Source organism: Pelodiscus sinensis, chromosome 26 (genome assembly GCF_049634645.1).
Source record: "Pelodiscus sinensis isolate JC-2024 chromosome 26, ASM4963464v1, whole genome shotgun sequence".
Classification (NCBI taxonomy): Eukaryota; Metazoa; Chordata; order Testudines; family Trionychidae; genus Pelodiscus; species Pelodiscus sinensis.
The window spans coordinates 86,941-104,724 of record NC_134736.1 but is presented as its reverse complement, the minus strand read 5'-3'; the positions used below and the strand labels follow the sequence as shown (position 1 = coordinate 104,724).

The window sequence follows — 17,784 nt, the reverse complement described above, 5'->3', positions numbered from 1 at the left end:
TGGAAGGCTCGGACTTTCTACAAGTGTTGTACGGAGCGTTCTTTCTCTTATCCCGCGGCCTCCCCCGTGCGATCGCCGCCTCGGGGCGCTGTGGGCTCAGGGTGGGAGCGCGCAGGCGAGGCTCCCTCTCTGCCTTTAGAGGCGGCGGCGCGGCGCGGCGCCCTGCAGGAGCCAGCAGGAGGCGGGGCGCCCCAGCTCTGCGCACGCAGCCCAGATACAATGTAGCGAGCGGAGCAGCTGGGGGAAGACCGGGAGCCGCGACCCTCGGGAGTGCCCTTCCCTCCCCCGGGAATCAGTGTCTCTCCCGGGAGTCGCCGCCGAAGCTCGGGCTGAGGCTCTGGGCGGCTCCCCTCCCCCGATCATGCCCCCCGGACTCCCGTGAAATCCTCCCCGAAGCTGCTGAGCAGAGCGCCATGGAGCAGGAGCTGGGCTGGGCGGCTCTGGTTCTGCTCTTCGCTGCCTCCCTGCTCACCGTCTCGGCCTGGCTGCTGCAGTATTCCCGGGGCGTGTGGAGCGGCCGAGGGAAGTCGGAGAGCCCGAGGGGGGCTCTAAGGGAAGCAGGAGTCTGGAAGTCCTTACTGAGGCTGCGGCTGGCCTCGGACGGGGCCCCGGAGCAGGAGGTAGCGGGGGCCAGGGGCCTTCTTGCTTCCCTCTTTGCCTTCAGATCCTTCCGAGAGAACTGGCAGCGAGCTTGGGTGCGAGCCCTCAACGAGCAGGCCTGCAGGCACGGGGTAAGAGGTAGGGCGCGCTGGGCCGGGGCTGGGCATGCGGGAGTCAGTCCAGCGCGATTAGGGTGGCAGTGTTGAGAGGGCTGGGTTTTTGGGCCCCTCGCAGAAATGTCACTTGAATAGCCTCTGATAGTTAAAGCCCATGATTTTCCTCCTCCAGCAGCGGAGAGAACAAAACAGGGTTGGCTATACGGCTGCAAGTGTAATGAAAGGGAGAGGCTTTCCTCCCTCCTCGGGTTAACGCTAAAGTGCTCCAGAGAACAGAATTTGCTGTGGATGTCCCTGACTTCTGCCCAGATAGCCTTTGAATTAACAGAGGGGATGGACCTCTGCCAGAAGCTGGGAGTGGGCCATGAGGGAGGGATCACTTGATGATTCCTTGTTCTGTTCACTTCCTCTGTGGCACCTGGCATTGGCCACTGTCAGAATGGGCAGCAGGTTTAAAACTAATAAAAGAAAGTTCTTCTTTACACAGTGCACAGGCAACCTGTGGAACTCCTTGCCAGAGGAGGCTGTGAAGGCTAGGACTAGAACAGAGTTTTAAAAAGAACTAGATAAATTCATGGAGGTTAGGTCCATAAAAGGCTTTTAGCCAGGGGGTAAGGAATGGTGTCTCTGGTCTCTGTCAAAGTCTGGAGATGGATGGCAGGAGACATATCGCTTGATCATTGTCTTTGGTCCACCCCCTCGGGTACCTGGCAGTGGCCACTGTCAGCAGACAGGATACTGGGCAAGATGGCCCTTTAGTCTGACCAGTATGGCTGTGGATAAAGGAGAAGTGGTGGATGTGGTATACCTAGACTTTAGTAAGGTGTTTGATACGGTCTCAATTGATATTCTTATCAATAAACTAGGCACATACATCTTAGATGGGGCTACTATAAGGTGGGTGCATAACTGGCTGGATAACCATACTCAGAAAGTAGTTATTAATGGTTCACAATCCTGATGGAAAGGTATAACAAGTGGGGTTCTGCAAGGGTCTGTTTTGGGACTGGCTCTCTTCAATATCTTCAACGATTAAGATACTGGCATAGAAAGTACGCTTATTAAGTTTGCAGATGATATCAAGCTGGGACGGGTTGTGACTAATCTGGAGGATAGGGTCATCATTCAAAATGTGCTGGACAAATTGGAGAAATGGTCTGAGGTAAACAGGATGAAGTTTAATAAAGACAAATGCAAAGTGCTCCACTTAGGAAGGAACAATCAGTTTCATACATACAGAATAGGAAGTGACTGTCTAGAAAGGAGTACGGCAGAAAGGGATCTAGGGGTTATAGTGGATCGCAAGCTGAATATGAGTCAGCAGTGTGATACTGTTGCAAAAAAAGAAAACATGATTCTGGGATGCATTAACACGTGCTTTACTCTGTGCTAGTTAGGCCTCAGTTGGAGTATTGTGTCCAGTTCTGGGCACCGCATTTCAAGAAAGAATCAGAGAAATTAGAGAGGGTCCAGAAAAGAGCAACAAAAATGATTAAAGGTCTAGAGAACATGACCTATGAAGGAAGGCTGAAAGAATTGGGTTTGTTTAGTTTAGAAAAGAGAAGACTGAGAGGGGACATGATAGCAGTTTTCAGGTATCTAAAAGGGTGTCATAAGGAGGAGGGAGAAAACTTGTTCATCGTGGCCTCTGAGGATAGAACAAGAAGCAATGGGCTTAAACTGCAGCAACGGAGGTTTAGGTTGGACATTAGGAAAAAGTTCCTAACTGTCAGGGTGGTCAGACACTGGGATAAATTGCCCAGGGAGGTTGTGGAATCCCCATCTCTGGAGATATTTAAGAGTAGGTTAGAGAAATGTCTATCAGGGATGGTCTAGACAGTATTTGGTCCTGCCATGAGGGCAAGGGACTGGACTCAATGACCTCTCGAGGTCCCTTCCAGTCCTAGTGTTCTATTATTCTTATGGCCTCCTGTAGTGGTAAATTGGGGCATTGAGAGTTGGGGTCTTGGCTTCTCCTTAATCATACAGTGTTAATATGGAGAATTTAAATGCACTGAAGCCAGAAATGGAAAGTAAAGCCCCCACCATCACTGTAAAGGAAATTAGAGACAGGAAAGAACTTTCTGATTATCCCCATGTTGTGCCAGGTCTGCTCCTTGTGGGGCATTTGATCACTTGTGTGCATGCATATTTTTTTTTTGTACTATAATATGCAATTTGTTAAATGTAGCAGGACAAGTCAGGCTAAAATAATGTACACCAGTCACGTTCCTACTAATATTCATAATGACTAAAACTGAGCATATGTTTGCTCAGCTGGAACAATAATAGAGTAGAAACATTAGTTTTCTGGGTTTTGTGCACTAGCCTAATACTACAATGATACACTTGTAAACATTGCAAGACTTAAGAATGCTTGAATATGAACAAACCATTTTTGTTCTAAAAAACCCAGGATTCCCATTTAACAGTAAGTTTTGTAAAGCTAATTTTTCTAGCCCCAACTCTTTTGTTAGAAGCTGGGAATGGGCAACAAGAGATGGATCAGTTGGTGATTACCTGTTCTGTTCATTCCCTCTGGAGCACCTGGCATTGGCTACTGTCAGCAGATAAGTCACTGGCTAGATGGACCTTTGGACGGTATAGCTGTTCTTATGTTCTAAGTCAGGCATGGGGAACCTCTTTGGGTTGGGGGCTGCTGAACCACAGAAAAATCAGTTGGGGGCTGCACACAGGTGAGAAGCAAAAAAAAACCCCTAAAACAAAAAATCATGGCCCCTGACTGAGAAGGAAAGAGATTCTCTGCATTCCTCTCACACACCAGAGCCTAGTGGAGCCCAGGCTGGTAGATTCTGTGTGCTCCAGCTCCATGACGAAGCAGAGAGGGGACTGGAGCAGCAGCATGAGCTCCCCAGTGCTGGGGGGAGGGGTGTGTCTGAATATTAGGGGCCAGATCCAGGCAAGCTGGGGCCATATCTGGTCCCCGGGCCTGAGGTTCCCCGCCCCGTTGTAGGTAATGTTAATGTTTTTGACATTGCCACTAGAAGGCTTCCACAGAACCCTTAACTTCTGAATTTCCTAAGCAATGTTCACTTTTAGTTGTTGCATTATCGTTAGTTTTAGTACTGAATTTCCAAAAAGAGAATTTTTCTCACTGATCCCTTGTGGAAACAAATGTAATATCCCACAGTGCTTTCCAGGTGAAAATTTCCTTCTTGCACCCAAAGAGAATACAGTGGGTCCAGTACAGGCAGTCCCCGACTTACGCGGATCCGACTTATGTTGGATCCGCACTTACGAACGGGGCTTTCTCGCCCCGGAGGTCGAGGTGGCGGATTGCTACCTGCGAGCTCCGGGGCGAGAAAGCCCCGTTCGTAAGCTGCTCTGGTGCCCCTGGTCTGCTGGAGACCGTCTCCAGCAGACCAGGGGCACCGGGCGGGTTCCCGCGCTTCTGAGGCTTTGCCAGAGCAAAGCCTCAGAAGCGCGGGAACCCACCGCGGCTGCCGCTTCAGTCCCGGTGCCTGTGGTCTGCTGGGGACCGTCCCCAGCAGACCACAGGCACCCGGACTGAAGCGGCAGCCGCGGGGGGGTCCCGCGCCTCTGAGACTTTGCCAGAGCAAAGCCTCAGAGGCGTGGCACCCCGCTGCCTCTGCGGCTCTGCTCCCGGTGTCCCTGGTCTGCTGGGGGGGGGGGCGCGGCTAGTGTGCCCCATCCCCCAGCAGACCAGGCTTTTGTTTTGGTCCCTGGAGCAGAGCAGCTGGGGCGCTGCCGATTGGTTCTGCAGTGCCGCTCTGGGCACTACTGGACCAACCCAGCAGCACCCCAGCTGCTCTGCCCCAGGTCCTGATTCAGCCGCTGCTGGTCAGTTTCAGCAGTGGCTGAATCAGGACGCCTGGGGCAGAGCAGCTGGGGTGCTGCTGGGCTGGTCCAGTAGCGCCGAGGAGCGGCCCTACTGGAGCAATCCAGCAGCACCCCAGTTGCTCTGCCCCAGGTGTCCCCAAGTCAGCCACTGCTGAAACCGACCAGCGCTGACTACAGGAAGCCCGAGGCAGAGTTGCTCTGCCCCAAGCTTCCTGGAATCAGCGCTGATCAGTTTCAGCAGCAGCTGACTTGGGGAAGCTTGGGGTTCTTAAGTTGAATCTGTATGTAAGTCAGAACTGGTGGTCAGTTTCAGCAGCGGCTGAATCTGGATGCCAGTTCCGACTTACATACAGATTCAACTTAAGAACAAACCTACAGTCCCTATCTTGTACGTAACCCGGGGACTGCCTGTAATTGAGGTTGCCATCTGTAGTAGAAAGGTTCTTAGACTTTCCATCTTGTTAGTTTTTAAAGTGCTACATAGTCCTGTTTTTTGTTTCAGCTACCTTTCTGTATGTGGATTTGAATGCCATCAGCTTCTTTGAGCATTAAGAGATTGCTGCAGGTTTCTAAAAGGCTGAGATAAAAGTCCATGACTGCTAGTTTGCAGTCAGGTTCACAACAAAAAAGGAGATTGACAAATTTATCTCTGTCACATTTAGGATTTCGCTGCCTCAGTGCCAGGGGAAGATGAAAATAAAATTTGTGTATTTTGGGGGATGGAAGGAATGTTGTTATATACAAGCAGAAAGCCCCATGTTGTTGCTGATTGCATTTGAAATGATAACCATGCATTGTGGAAGTGCAGCCTCGTTAGTGGAGGTTTAAGGCCTAAACTCACGTGTTTCCATAATTATCTCTCCTAGCATAAAGCAAGTAACTTGCCTCTCATTCTAGTATTAATTCAGTTGCCTCAGTATAGTTCTCTGGTGATTAACCTGCTGTCACATACAATACAGATCTTGGGGGAAGGCAAGTTAGTAACATTCAGTGTAGCAAATCCTGCATGGCACAGGAAGAAACACTTGCATATTGTCATCTCTCATTACTGTAGGTTGTTTTTTTTTAAGATACAAAGTGTGAAACAGAAATTCAGTGTTCCCAAAAAGACAGTCTTCTGATAGGCTGACTATAAACTGTGTGTGTATCTGAACATGTTATTTATGTACAGTATATCAAGGCTGCTCAAATGTGGCATCTCTTTTCATGAAGGAAATGTTACAGGAAGCAATTACAATGACTTTGTTACCCAGACAGTAGGGGTTAGCTCAGGGGTGGGCAAAAGGGCCTCTGCGGGCCGGATCCAGCCCGGTGGATCTGGCTCGCGGAGGCCTTGCTGCTTCTCCGCCCCCCAGGCCAGTTAGGGGCGGGGGAGCGCACAAAGCCACCTTCCACCCTGCCAGGAGCATGTGGTGCTTTGAAGCACTGTTCTCAGGGCAGAGGGGAGAGCGGAGGAGGCTTTGCACGCTCCCCCACCCCCAGGCCAATCAAGGCCTGGGGGCGGGGGAACTGCATGAAGCTTTCTTCTCCCTGCCCCAACCCTGTGAGGAGCCTGTGGCACTTCAAAGAGCCACGTGCTCCTCGCAGGGTGGGAGGAGGCTTCCAGTGCTCTTCTGCCCCTAGGCCCTGATTGGCTTGGGGGTGGGGGAGCATGCCAAGACTCTTCAAGGGCACGGGTGCCTAGTGGAAAGGGGGGGCAAAGGGGCTCCCCCACCCCCAGACCAATCATGGACTGAGGGTGGGGTAGCTCCACCTCTTCTCATTTAGGCCCTGCCCCTTCCAGGGTGGCTCAGGGCTACTTCAGAAATTTTTGAAGTGGCCCCTGGGCAAAAATTATTGCCCACCCCTGGGTTAGCTGAATAAGGATACCAGGCTCAGTACTGCCTACCTTCTACAGTTTATGTAGCTGAAGTAGGGTTTAACCTGGCCAAGATGCAGAATGGAATAAAAAAGAAAGCAATGCTGTAAAATAAGGAATATGATCAAAGTTCAGCCCATATAGGTATCTTTCAGCATAACCACACAAGATGATGATGACATTTCCATCACAATTTAGGGTTATGAAGTCTTTCACAAATGCTAAGTTGAATAGAAACATTTTAATGAGATTATTTACAAAAAAAAAAAAACTCCACTGCAAGTGTGTTGAGTAAATATTTCCTGGTGTGTGGTTTGTTTGTGTTTTTTTTTTTTTTTTTTTTGTCAAACTAAACATTGCATAACTACACCAAACAGTGCACAACCACTGGCAAGGACTCTTGTTTGCCTTGTCCAAGCTGAAAGAGACACAAAAACTGAACAAGCAGCATGACTGAACATTCTTTGATTTAATCGGAAGTGTTACTAGGTAAGGAATGTTAAAAATATATTTAACCCAGCAGTGCTCCAGCAGAGATGATTAAATGCATTTTGTAAAGTTTAACAGCCTTAATTAAAAGCAGTGTGCTCCTGCTCATTAACTGCCTTGCTGGGGATTTGGACACTGCATCACAAAGGGTGCAAGTGCCCAGTGTGGATATCTATTCAGTTGCTGTGTTGTGGGTTCCTGATGCGATTGTGCAGCCTGTCATATGTTATAACCAAAGGGTGAAAGAGAAGGTACAGTCTTTCATCAGGGGAAATATATATTTTGATGTTTTCAGCACTGGTTTTATGCTTATAAGATACCAGTAGAAATACGCCTAAAAGTGACTTCCCTCTTTGCTTTAGGTATATGGGTCTTCCCAGTACGGATGTAAAAGGTTAACCAGTTAACTGGGTTAGGGTGCAGCGGATCTAGCCCGGCCCAAGCAGCTCTTGGGATCCCAGTTAAACGTAACGTTCAGTTGGTTAACTTTTTAAACGTTATTTTGCATCCCTACTTCCCTGCTCTTCCTCTTGGTCTGGGGACTTTGTCAAGCTGCTCCCTGCTTGGGGCAGGAAACCCATGTCTCCTGTGGCTTTCAACTTGCAGTTCTGCTTCTCCAGTTAGTGCCTTGGCTCTGAGGGGGATCAGCAGGGAGGCAGCCTTCTTCTAAAGTCTGTGTTAGGGCTGTAAGCGAGTAGTCAAGTTGTCGACAAACCTAGACTATTCAGCTACTTGCATTCCCCCCCTCCCTTACTGGCTGCCCAGCTCTTACTACATTTAAACTGCAGAGCCACAGCGGGGGTGGCTGGGACTGAACCTGGCGCGAGCTGGGACTGAACGCTTCCTCCCTTATCAACTAATCATGTCGTTGATAGAATTTCTATCTACTACACAATTAGTGAATTACTTGCTTCCTACCAGCTCTCTTTCCGGCTACACTACAAGACTCCTGCTCGTGAGCACTTAGAAAAATAGCAGCACAGGTTTTCCCCAAACACAGACTGTTAGGCTATGTCTACGCTGGCCCCTTTTCCGAAAGGGGCATGCTAATTTTCAACTTCAGAATAGGGAAATCCGTGGGGGATTTAAATATCCCCCGCAGGATTTAAATAAAGATGTCCGCCGCTTTTTTCCGGCTTGGGGAAAAGCCGGAAAAAAGCGTCTAGAGTGGCCCGATCCTCCGGAATAAAGCCCTATTCCGGAGGATCTCTTATTCCTACTTCAAAGTGACATGTGAGACACTTTAGGATTCTGAAGGATTCCTTCAAAGTAGGAATAAGAGATCCTCCGGAATAGGGCTTTATTCCGGAGGATCGGGCCAGTCTAGACGCTTTTTTCCGGCTTTTCCCCAAGCCGGAAAAAAGCGGCGGACATCTTTATTTAAATCCCCCGCGGATTTCCCTATTCTGAAGTTGAAAATTAGCATGCCCCTTTCGGAAAAGGGGCCAGTGTAGACGTAGCCTTATACTTTGACTTTAGCAAGGCTTTTGATACAGTCTCCCACAATATTTTTGCCAGCAAGTTAAGGAAGTATGGATTGAATAAATGGACTGTAAGGTGGATAGATAGCTGGCTAGATTGTCGGGCCTAACGGGTAGTGATCGATGGCTCGATGTCTGGTTCATGGTCAGTGTCAAGCGGACTGCCCCAAGGATCGGTTCTAGGGTTGGTTTTGTTCAACATCTTTATTAATGACCTGGATGAGGGGATAGATTGATTGCACCCTCATTTAGTTTGCAGCTGACACTAAGCTAGGGGGAGAGGTAGATACATTGGAGGGCAGAGAGAGGGTTCAGAGTGACCTAGACCAATTGGAGGATTGAACTAAAAGAAATCTGATTTGAGGTTCAACAAGGACAAGTGCAGAGTCCTGCACTTGGGACGGAAGAATCCCAAGCATTGTTACAGGCTGGGGACTGACTGGCTAAGCAGCAGTTCAGCAGAAAAGGACTTGGGGATTACAGTGAATGGGAAGCTGGTTATGAGTCAACAGTGTGCCCTGGTAGCCAAGAAGGTCAATGGCATATTAGGGTGCATTAGAAGCAGCATTTCCAGCAGAACTAGAGAACCTATTATTCCCCTTTATTCTGCGCTGGTGAGGCCACGTCTGGAGTATTGCGTCTAGTTCTGGGCCTCCCCGCTATAGAAAGGATGTGGATGCACTGGAGAGGGTCCAGCAGAGGGCAACCAAAATGATTAGGAGTCTGGAGAACATGACCTACAGGGAGAGGCTGAGGGATTTGGCCTTATTTAGTCTGCAGAAGAGAAGAGTGAGGGGGGATTTGATAGCAGCCTTCAACTTCCTTAAGGGAGGTTCCAAAGAGGTTGGAGAAAGGCTGCTCTCGGTAGTGACGGATGGCTGAACAAGGAGCAATGGTTTCATGTTACAATGGGGGAGGTCTAGGTTGGATATTAGGAAAAACTATTTCCCTAGGAGAGAGGTGGTTGACTCTCCATCCCTAGAGGTTTTTAAGTCTCAGCTTGACAAAGCCCTGGCTGGGATGATTTAGTTGGGGGTGATCCTGTGTGAGATCCTAGGACTGTTGTGACATATGGTCTGCAGATGGGATCTCTGGGAGCATTGGCTCATGCTTAGGTACCTGTATAACTGGTGAGATTCTGCTGAGTTTGAAGGTTCCATCATGACTAGTTAGCTTGCACCTAAAATCACTTTTTCACCCTGAAACTGCAGGAATCGCTGCAACATGGTTCTTGTACTCTACTCAGTGATCCCCTTCTAGGATGCTGGCCTCTGAACCTGGTGTGCTCCTGTGATGCCGTAATGCCCCATGTTTTATCTGCTGTGCTGTGAAATAGAAGGGCAGCTTGAGGCATCTTGCTTTCTCTCTGTCCTCTCCTGAACTGTAGTCATCTTTGCAGACCCAGAGGGGGATCAGTTGAAAATCACAGAGAAGCTCACCTCTCTCCCTGACCCCCAGATCTATGAGCAGTTGATGGAAATCAAAGTGAGGTATCTTTCTGAGTGACAAAAACAAATGCAGTCAGCTAGGTAGGGGTGCTGTAGCTTGAGGAGCTGAAATAGTGCGATGTTGATTCTATGGGGAGAGGGGAAGCAGAACTTAGGGATATTCATTAAAGATAGTGAGATGGCAGACATCTTGATGGCATATTGCAAAATACAGATGCATGTCTAGCAGCTGTGCTTGTATGGCTGGATGCTTCCCACAAACAGGTGGCAGGTTTGGGGTTTTTTGGGGGTGGGGGGAAGGTACACGCATACTGCCACCTAGAAGCAAAGCTCTGTGAGTGATGCCAGGTGAAGGACGAAGCCGAGCTGCCCTTTTCCCCCTCACCCTTGTCTATTCCTCCATATTTCGCAGAGTTTTTCTTTGCGGTTGGAGTATCTTCTATGTTAAATGAACTGGGTTCATGAACTAAAACCTTTATCATGGCCTTTCATTGCACTTTTCCAAATCTGGAGATACTCAGCTAAACTAGAATTGTTGTGGGATAGAAAGAAACTCAGCTTGAAATCATTTGTCCCCAAAACAAATGAAGGCAGTTTGACATCAGCCACGAAGCCCCATGTGATCTGACATTATCATCTCTGCCATTGCAGTCTTTCTTCCTTGGATACACATTTCTTTCACGTGATTTGTGTGCTCGGGGAGTCTCATTCTCACTGCCTTCTGCCCCTTGAAAACTGTTTATTCTTTGACAGAAAGGTTGCTGGGGTGAATGCAGCTCCTGTCTATTTCCTGTTTCTCTGTCCCCGTCCCCTCCCCCCCAAACTCTTTGCTGCTGCCTTTAGTGAGCTCATGGGGCACCACCAAAGAACTGAGCATATGCTCTTGTTGATGCTATTTCTTGCAAGCCACTTTGCCATGTGAGACACTTTAGGATTCTGAAGTGTCTCTGGGCCCAAGGAGAACTAGTGAGGTAACTCTGTTGCTGAGGCTGGGTTGCCAGACTCTATTCTGAAATAATGGTTTTGAAGATGCAGCATAGATGCTTTGGTTCAAATATTATGGGTTGCTATAGTTACCATCCCTACTGAGATCTGTATGTAATGGATACCTCCTAAGTGATACCCATATGGTCCTTTTGGTAACCCTCTTGTACTGAATGCATTAGGAGCTGTTCATAAACCAAACCCCTGAGCTAGGAAGCATTGGTAAGGAAGAGTTCCTCTCCCTATGCTTCGTTTGTGGAAGAGAGTGATTTCTATCTGAGCTGCCACTCCTTGGCATGACGCTGGCATAGCTACAGTTATTATAATGGAACCCTCCGGCCTTTACTTTAATCTCCCAAGTCCCTCTCAGGCTGGGAATTCCACAGCCCAACTCCATGTCATGAAAGGAAGGCTTTCCTCGTATTTGTTCTACTGTCACCCACTTGCCCTCTCGTATGGATGCCGCTCTGCACTCACTATGCATTCCTTGACATGACTTTTAGATACACCGAGCTTGTTTAGGGGCTAACTAGCTTCTCTTATCCTAGAGTTCTGTCCAGATCACATTTGAAGAGAATCCTCAGCTACCAGCAGCAGTGAATATAAGTCACGTGACCTGCACAGACCAGGCAGACCACAGTATGGTAAGGTGCTGACATTCTGAAGCATGCTGTGCTCTGTATTGTTTCATTGAGTGTTGGTATATATGCTACAAAGATGACTTGGGACTTCAAGACTGGAAGAGTAGATGGGGGACTGGGACTGCTGCCAGGGTTGAGTTGTCAGTGAGTGCTGTTGGGCTCTCAACATCGGGTCCTTACAGTTCAAACCAGAAGGAATCCTGTAAAACTGTGGAGATTCACCTCCTCCCGCCCCCTAGCCATCTTTCAGGAGGGGTGTATCAAAGACTGAAGCAGCAAATTCTTGAGGTAACTATGGTCACACAAGCGCTCTCCAGTCATGAGTATTTGCATCCCCCTGACTTCTGTTTCGCTTTGCTCCCCATTATCTCAAGGAGGCTGCTGCAGACTGTCTGCTCTTTTCTCTCTAGGTGTTGCACTGCCATCTGTCAGCTAATGCTGTGAAGTTCCCAGTGTCTGTCACTCAGCAGTCTCCAGCTGCTGTTTCCATGGATACCTATCAAGTCACCTTAGCTCTGCTGCAGGCCCAGGTAATGAATGCTAGTGTGCTGGGTTAAAGACCTCTCTTTCCTGCAAAATGTGAAAGAGTGCTGTGACCTATCTGTGTTACAAACAAAGCATTTTCTTGTCAATGTGAAAAGAAATCATAATTGGGGAACTGTGTGTTTAGGACTGTTGATCCAGGGTTCCTTACCTCACTCCTAAGTTTCTCCCTTTTGATTGTTTCATGTATTGAGTATCTCCAAACTTTTTCCTTTTTAATCCCAAGTTAATTTAAAAGAAAAATAACTGCCAATAGTTTCTTGCTGAGTTGATTGTTTGAACCTTCTGGAAAACCTCCAACATCTGCACTTCTGAAGAAAACATTGTTGTTGGGAATGCATTCTCAGTGAGACTGTGGTTTACTGGGACTGAGGAATGCACCAGAGCAGCCTTCTGTGTTGAAATTACAGGTTCAAATCCAGCCTACCTTGTAGTTGTCCATTTACAGGCTATTTGATGGCCCAGTTGGTTCTCAATGTAGTTCCTATTAGAAAGTTGTCATTATGTAAATGTCCATGCTTACAACTGGCAATGGTTGGCTGATTGAATTCAGTGGAGACCCTGTATTAATAGCCAATTTGTTCTTTATTGTGTCCTCTTCCAGGCTTTCTGTTCAATCTGTGAAATAATGAGATGTATTATATAGTCTTATTCTCTTTTTACCAATCTCTGTACTTAACACAAAGGGGAGAAAACAGGATGACTGTTGCTGATCTTTGAGACTAAGGTTTTCTGGGATTGTTCTTATTACTCTGTCTGTCGTGCTGCTATACCATAGGCAAACTCTGATTATGAACTATCTGTCACAGATTCTGATGTTCCTCTTTGCCCTTTCACCCTACTAGGTTACATGAGGCCCTGTTGGTGATTTAATCCCAGATCAATGAACAGAGCACCTAATAACAAGTTGATTGCTAATTATCCTCTTTTGGCCTGAACCAGGTGGAGATCCGTTTGGAGGAGATGAAGAATGAAGGCCTGTTGGTGTCATGGACATTCAAGGACAGACCAGACTTGAACCTTTCTGTTGTCCCAAAACTTCATCCTCGTGAAGTGAGCAAAACTGGAGGATCAAGGAAGGGGCTGGGTACAGGCATGGTCAGCTGAACCTAGTACTTGGTCGTAACTTGGGAAAGGCGAGGAGCCATAAGGTCTTTCACCTCTATAGCCATGTCTATATAAGTATCTTTTTACAGGCAGTCCCCGGGTTACGTACAAGATGGGGACTGTAGGTTTGTTCTTAAGTTGAATCTGTATGTAAGTCGGAACTGGCGTCCAGATTCAGCCGCTGCTGAAACTGACCACCAGTTCTGACTTACATACAGAATCAACTTAAGAACCCCAAGCGTCCCCAAGTCAGCTGCTGCTGAAACTGATCAGCAGCTGATTCCAGGAAGCCCGGGGCAGAGCAACTCTGCCTCGGGCTTCCTGTAGTCAGCGCTGGTCAGTTTCAGCAGCGGCTAAATCAGGATGCCTGGGGCAGAGCAGCTAGGGTGCTGTTGGGTTGCTCCAGTAGCGCCGCTCCTCGGCACTACTGGACCAACCCAGCAACACCCCATCTGCTCTGCCCCAGGCGTCCTGATTCAGCCGCTGCTGAAACTGACCAGCAGCGGCTGAATCAGGACCAGAGCAGCTGGGGTGCTGCTGGGTTGGACCAGTAGCGCCCAGAGCGGCGCTGCGGGACCAACCGGCAGCGCCCCAGCTGCTCTGCCACAGGCGTCCGGAGAAAAGCCTAGTCTGCTGAGGGGGCGGGGGGGCGTACTAGCTGCGCCCCCCACCCCCACCCCAGCAGACCAGGAAGACACGGGCGGCGGACCGAGACGCACCGCGGTCCCGCCACCTGGGTCCTCCGCGGCTTTGCTCCCAGTCTCCCTGGTCTGCTGGAGACCAGCAGACCAGGGAGACGGGGAGCAAAGCCTCTGAGGACGCCGGCAGCGGGACAGCCGCGGGGCGTCTGGGCTGTCCCACTGCCGGCTTCCCCCGCGGCTTTGCAAAGCCTCGGGGAAGCCGGCAGTGGAGCAGTCCAGGCGCGCCTGGGCTGCCTCGCTGCCCGAGCCCCCCCACAGCTTTGCAAAGCCGCGGGGAAGCCGGCAGCGGAGCAGTCCAGGCGCGCCTGGGCTGCCTCGCTGCCCGAGCCCGTCCCCCCCACCCCCCGCGGCTTAAAGCAACTCTTAAAGCAACTTAAAGCCGTGGGGGGAGGGGAGGGCTCGGGCAGCCCAGGCGCCCCTGGGCTGCCCAAGCCCCTCCGCGGCTTTGCTCTGCGTCTTCCTGGTCTGCAGACCAGGGAGACGCAGAGAAAGCCCCAGAGTACACGGGCGGCAGGACCGCGAGGTCCTGCAGTCCGTGTACTCTGGGGCAGCCCCGTTCGTAACTGCGGATCTGACATAAGTCGGGGACTACCTGTATTTAATTGATTGAATGGTGGGATTTTTCACTCTTGAGCTAGCATTGGTGCATTACTATCTGTGGCTGAGACAGTAGAAACACTAATGTAGATAAAGTGCTAGCAGCTACTACTGCTTTAGCTGCTCTCTCAGAGCAGGAGTTCTCCTCTATATTGCTCCCAGTGTGCAGCTGCTACAGTAGGAGTGCTCCCAAAAAAAGTGAGCCCACAATATTTTCCATTTAATGAAGTGGATTCTGGCACAGATGTGCCCCTCTATGACATGTCCTATTGAATCTCTCCAATTCCACAAGACTGACTTGTATATTGATCACCTTGCTCCCTGTCTTCTGCTTTCTGATTGAGTGTAGCAACCCAGCTGCTGTCTCCCTTCTGCCTCCCACGCTCTGTAATGACTGTTGTCAGGGTTTGGTGTCAACACAACTCTTGGGGCGATTGCAGGCAATTCACTGTAAAGCAGTTGCTTTTAACCATTGTGTCAGCATGGCTGTGTGCACGTACACGGCATAGAAGATGCACTTTGGACATAAGCTGATTGATCCCTTTTTATGCTGTCTAGAAGGAATGCAAAATAAACTCAAGGAATAGGTTGAGTATGACCCTATGGTGCCAATCTAATGGCTCTGATGAGAAAGCAGGGCATCAAATTGTCTTCTAAGGAGGAAACTGTCCTAGTAACTTGGCTTGTGGTTTATTTATTTGTTTTGTTGGTTTTCATTTTGGTTTGCTGGGAAGAAGAATGATGGGAAAGTGGATCTGTCCACCATTAAGGACCTGATTGAGGACTCAATTGTCAGCACCCAGCCTGCCATGATGGTGAATCTGAAGGCATGCGCTGCTGGTAGCAGTGTGGTAAGGCTCCCCTCATATTCAATGTAATTAGCCTGTGGAAGTCATTGCAACAAGAGATTACCGAGGCTGAGAGCATGACAAGAATAAAAAAGCATTAAATGTATTTGGGGAGGTTAATACTCTGAATTATGCTGCTGGCATTAAAACTACACAGCTGTGAACTCATTTTTCAGGACATAAAATGGCCGTTACCTAACAGAAATTAACAGGAATTAGAAAAAAAATGTCCCTTTGTGTTAAATCCATAACTGTCTGTAGTAGGCTTTTCCAACCTTCTTCTGGAACAGTAGGTGCTGGCCACCTTGAGATGGGAAATCTGACTAGATAAGAACATTGGGCTGATGTGGGCTGGCAGTCCTCTTAATCTTCCATGTATGCCTTGAAAGCATTGATCATCGGCAGGCTCACAGGTATCCATTCGAGTGCTCAAGGAACAGTGGAAATAGAGTCTGGGTTGAAGAGTACGGGCTGGATATGAAGAGGAGGTGGCACAGAAACAGTAATTTACTAGCTAATAGGATGTCTGACTTATTTCACCCCCACTCCCTGTTGGCAGAGTTGACTTCACTCCTGAGGGAATTCTGCACCAAAAACTAAAATGATGTGCACAATACAGATTAAGCTTCCCAAATTCAGGACTCTGGTCTGGCAAGGCCATGGATGTTGCTGAACCAAAGAGCCCAAGGAGCAGGAGCCAGACTGGAGAACTTAGGGTCTGTGGAATCCCAGCTGGGCCAGCAGTCGCTGGGCTGGGGAACTGCACATCAATGGGGCCAAGTGGTATCACCCTTCCTCCCCCCTTCCACCCCTGGCATCAGTGTGGTTATATGGGTGGAGCGCCCTTAGTGGGGGGTGGCGGTGTCCGGAGAATCCCGGAGACCTCCCTGTGGAGGGGATGGGCAGTCCTGACTGCGAAACCCCCAGTGTATCGGGGCCAAGAAGAAGCTTGGGTGCTCCGGCTGGGGAACTCTGGCAGTGGGGCCTGGTGGCCAAGTAGCCAGGGCTGGAAGGGGAATCCTTGGCAGCAGAAGGGCTGGCCTAGAGGCCCCAGCCAGGAAACCCCCCAGCAGCAGTATCTTGGGCCGCCTGGGGCTGGGGAACCCCAAGAAACCCCTGGAGGTAGCGGGTGCTGGCGGTGGCCAGGCAGTCCTGACTGGGAAACCCCTGGTGGCAGTGGGGCCAGGTACCCAGGGCTGGGGAACCCCTGGTGCAGAGGGTGGGCAGCAGGATGGAGAGCCTCAACCAGGTCAGCTTTAGCGGGGGAGCCTCAGCCTGGGGAGCCCCAGAGAGATGAGCTGGCAGCAGGGCAGCCAGCAGGGGAGCACTGACCTCCCTTGATCTGACAAACTCCCTGGTCTAGGACAACTCAGGTCTTGAGGGTGCCGGATCAGAGAGATCCAACCTGTATTTTAAAATTCTGCAAATGTTGTCAATAAATACATGTATCTCCAGCATAGCAGTGGGTAGCACAGGCCACTGGTGCGTTGAGGTGAGAGATCACCCTGAAGCTCTGCCTCTCCTAGTTCAGGGGTTCAGTAGCCAGACTGCACCTGAAACAATGCAAGGGCTGGGCCTGCCCCCCAAAAATCCCAGAGCCGTGACCCTCTGCTCCAGCTACACCAGGTGAGGGGGGCAGGCTCAGCCTGCGGGATAAAAGTGTGGGGGAATCAGGTGTGGGGTGAGAGGTTTCTGTGTGGGGCAATCTGGGTCAGATGACTCGGTGGGAGATCTGGATGCACAGGGGCTCATTGAACAGTTCTCCGTGCAGGGGACATGGGATGCTGCCGGAGTCCAGATGGCAGTGGTTGGGGCTCAGCGAGAGGGAGGTCTGGGTATGGGGAGATGGGGCTGGGTGTGTGGTTCTGTGGAGAGTCCAGGTGCTGGGGAGAGAGGGTCTTGCTGGGGTGGGTGCAGTTGGTTGGGGATCAGCGGGGTAGGGCCTGGGGGTGGACAGCTTGTTGAAGAAGTCCAGATTTAGGGAGGTAGGACTCATCAGGTGAGTGTTTAAAGGAGCCCCAGCTGCTGAGGGGATGCTGCATGCCGGACTCCCACTTCCTCCTGAGATTCGCCTGTCCCCTGTTTTTCTCCATCTCCTCCTCCTCCACTTCCCCATGACCCATTCTACGTCTACTTCCTTCCCTACTGAATCTTTCTCTCACCCCTTGTCTTATTTCCTCACCCCCCCCTTGCCCAGTCCTACATGGGCTCTCACTGTTGCACAGAAAACAAGAATGCTCCCAGCACACAGAAGGTGCAAACAGTTGGCGCTTGGGCCCAGGTGGCAGTGATGAGCTGCACAGTCAGCAAAGCCCAGGGAAGGCACAGGAATTCTGTGGGGGGAAGAGGGGAGGTCAGGGAGTGGTCCTGCAGGTGCACAGTCACACAGGATCCTCCCAGGAGTCAGACTTTTTTCCTGTGTCCAGCATCTGAAGCAATGGTGCTCCCACAGTCACTGCCCTGCAAATACTCCTCCACAGGATGTGGCACCAGCTCAGGTTCCTGAGTGGCTCCTCTGCTGTATTCGTGCCAGATATCACAAGCTGGCG

General features: G+C 50.0%; 1 protein-coding gene across 4 annotated transcripts in view; it reads left to right on the top strand.

Moving 5' to 3' along the window:
- The first annotated feature begins 163 nt into the window (after nt 1-163).
- C2CD2L (C2CD2 like) overlaps nt 164-17,784 on the top strand; it is a 47,765-nt gene continuing 30,144 nt past the window's right edge. The window contains exons 1-5 of one of the 4 annotated variants that reach the window (XM_006119719.4): nt 164-731; nt 11,347-11,442; nt 11,850-11,969; nt 12,925-13,035; nt 15,125-15,238. In XM_006119719.4, the coding sequence (XP_006119781.2) occupies nt 414-731; nt 11,347-11,442; nt 11,850-11,969; nt 12,925-13,035; nt 15,125-15,238 (759 nt within the window). In that variant the 5' untranslated portion in view covers nt 164-413. Of the gene's footprint in view, nt 739-11,346; nt 11,443-11,849; nt 11,970-12,924; nt 13,081-15,121; nt 15,239-17,784 lie in introns of all 4 variants that reach the window. The other 3 variants (XM_075909714.1, XM_006119718.4, XM_075909715.1) reach the window with 3 other exon arrangements.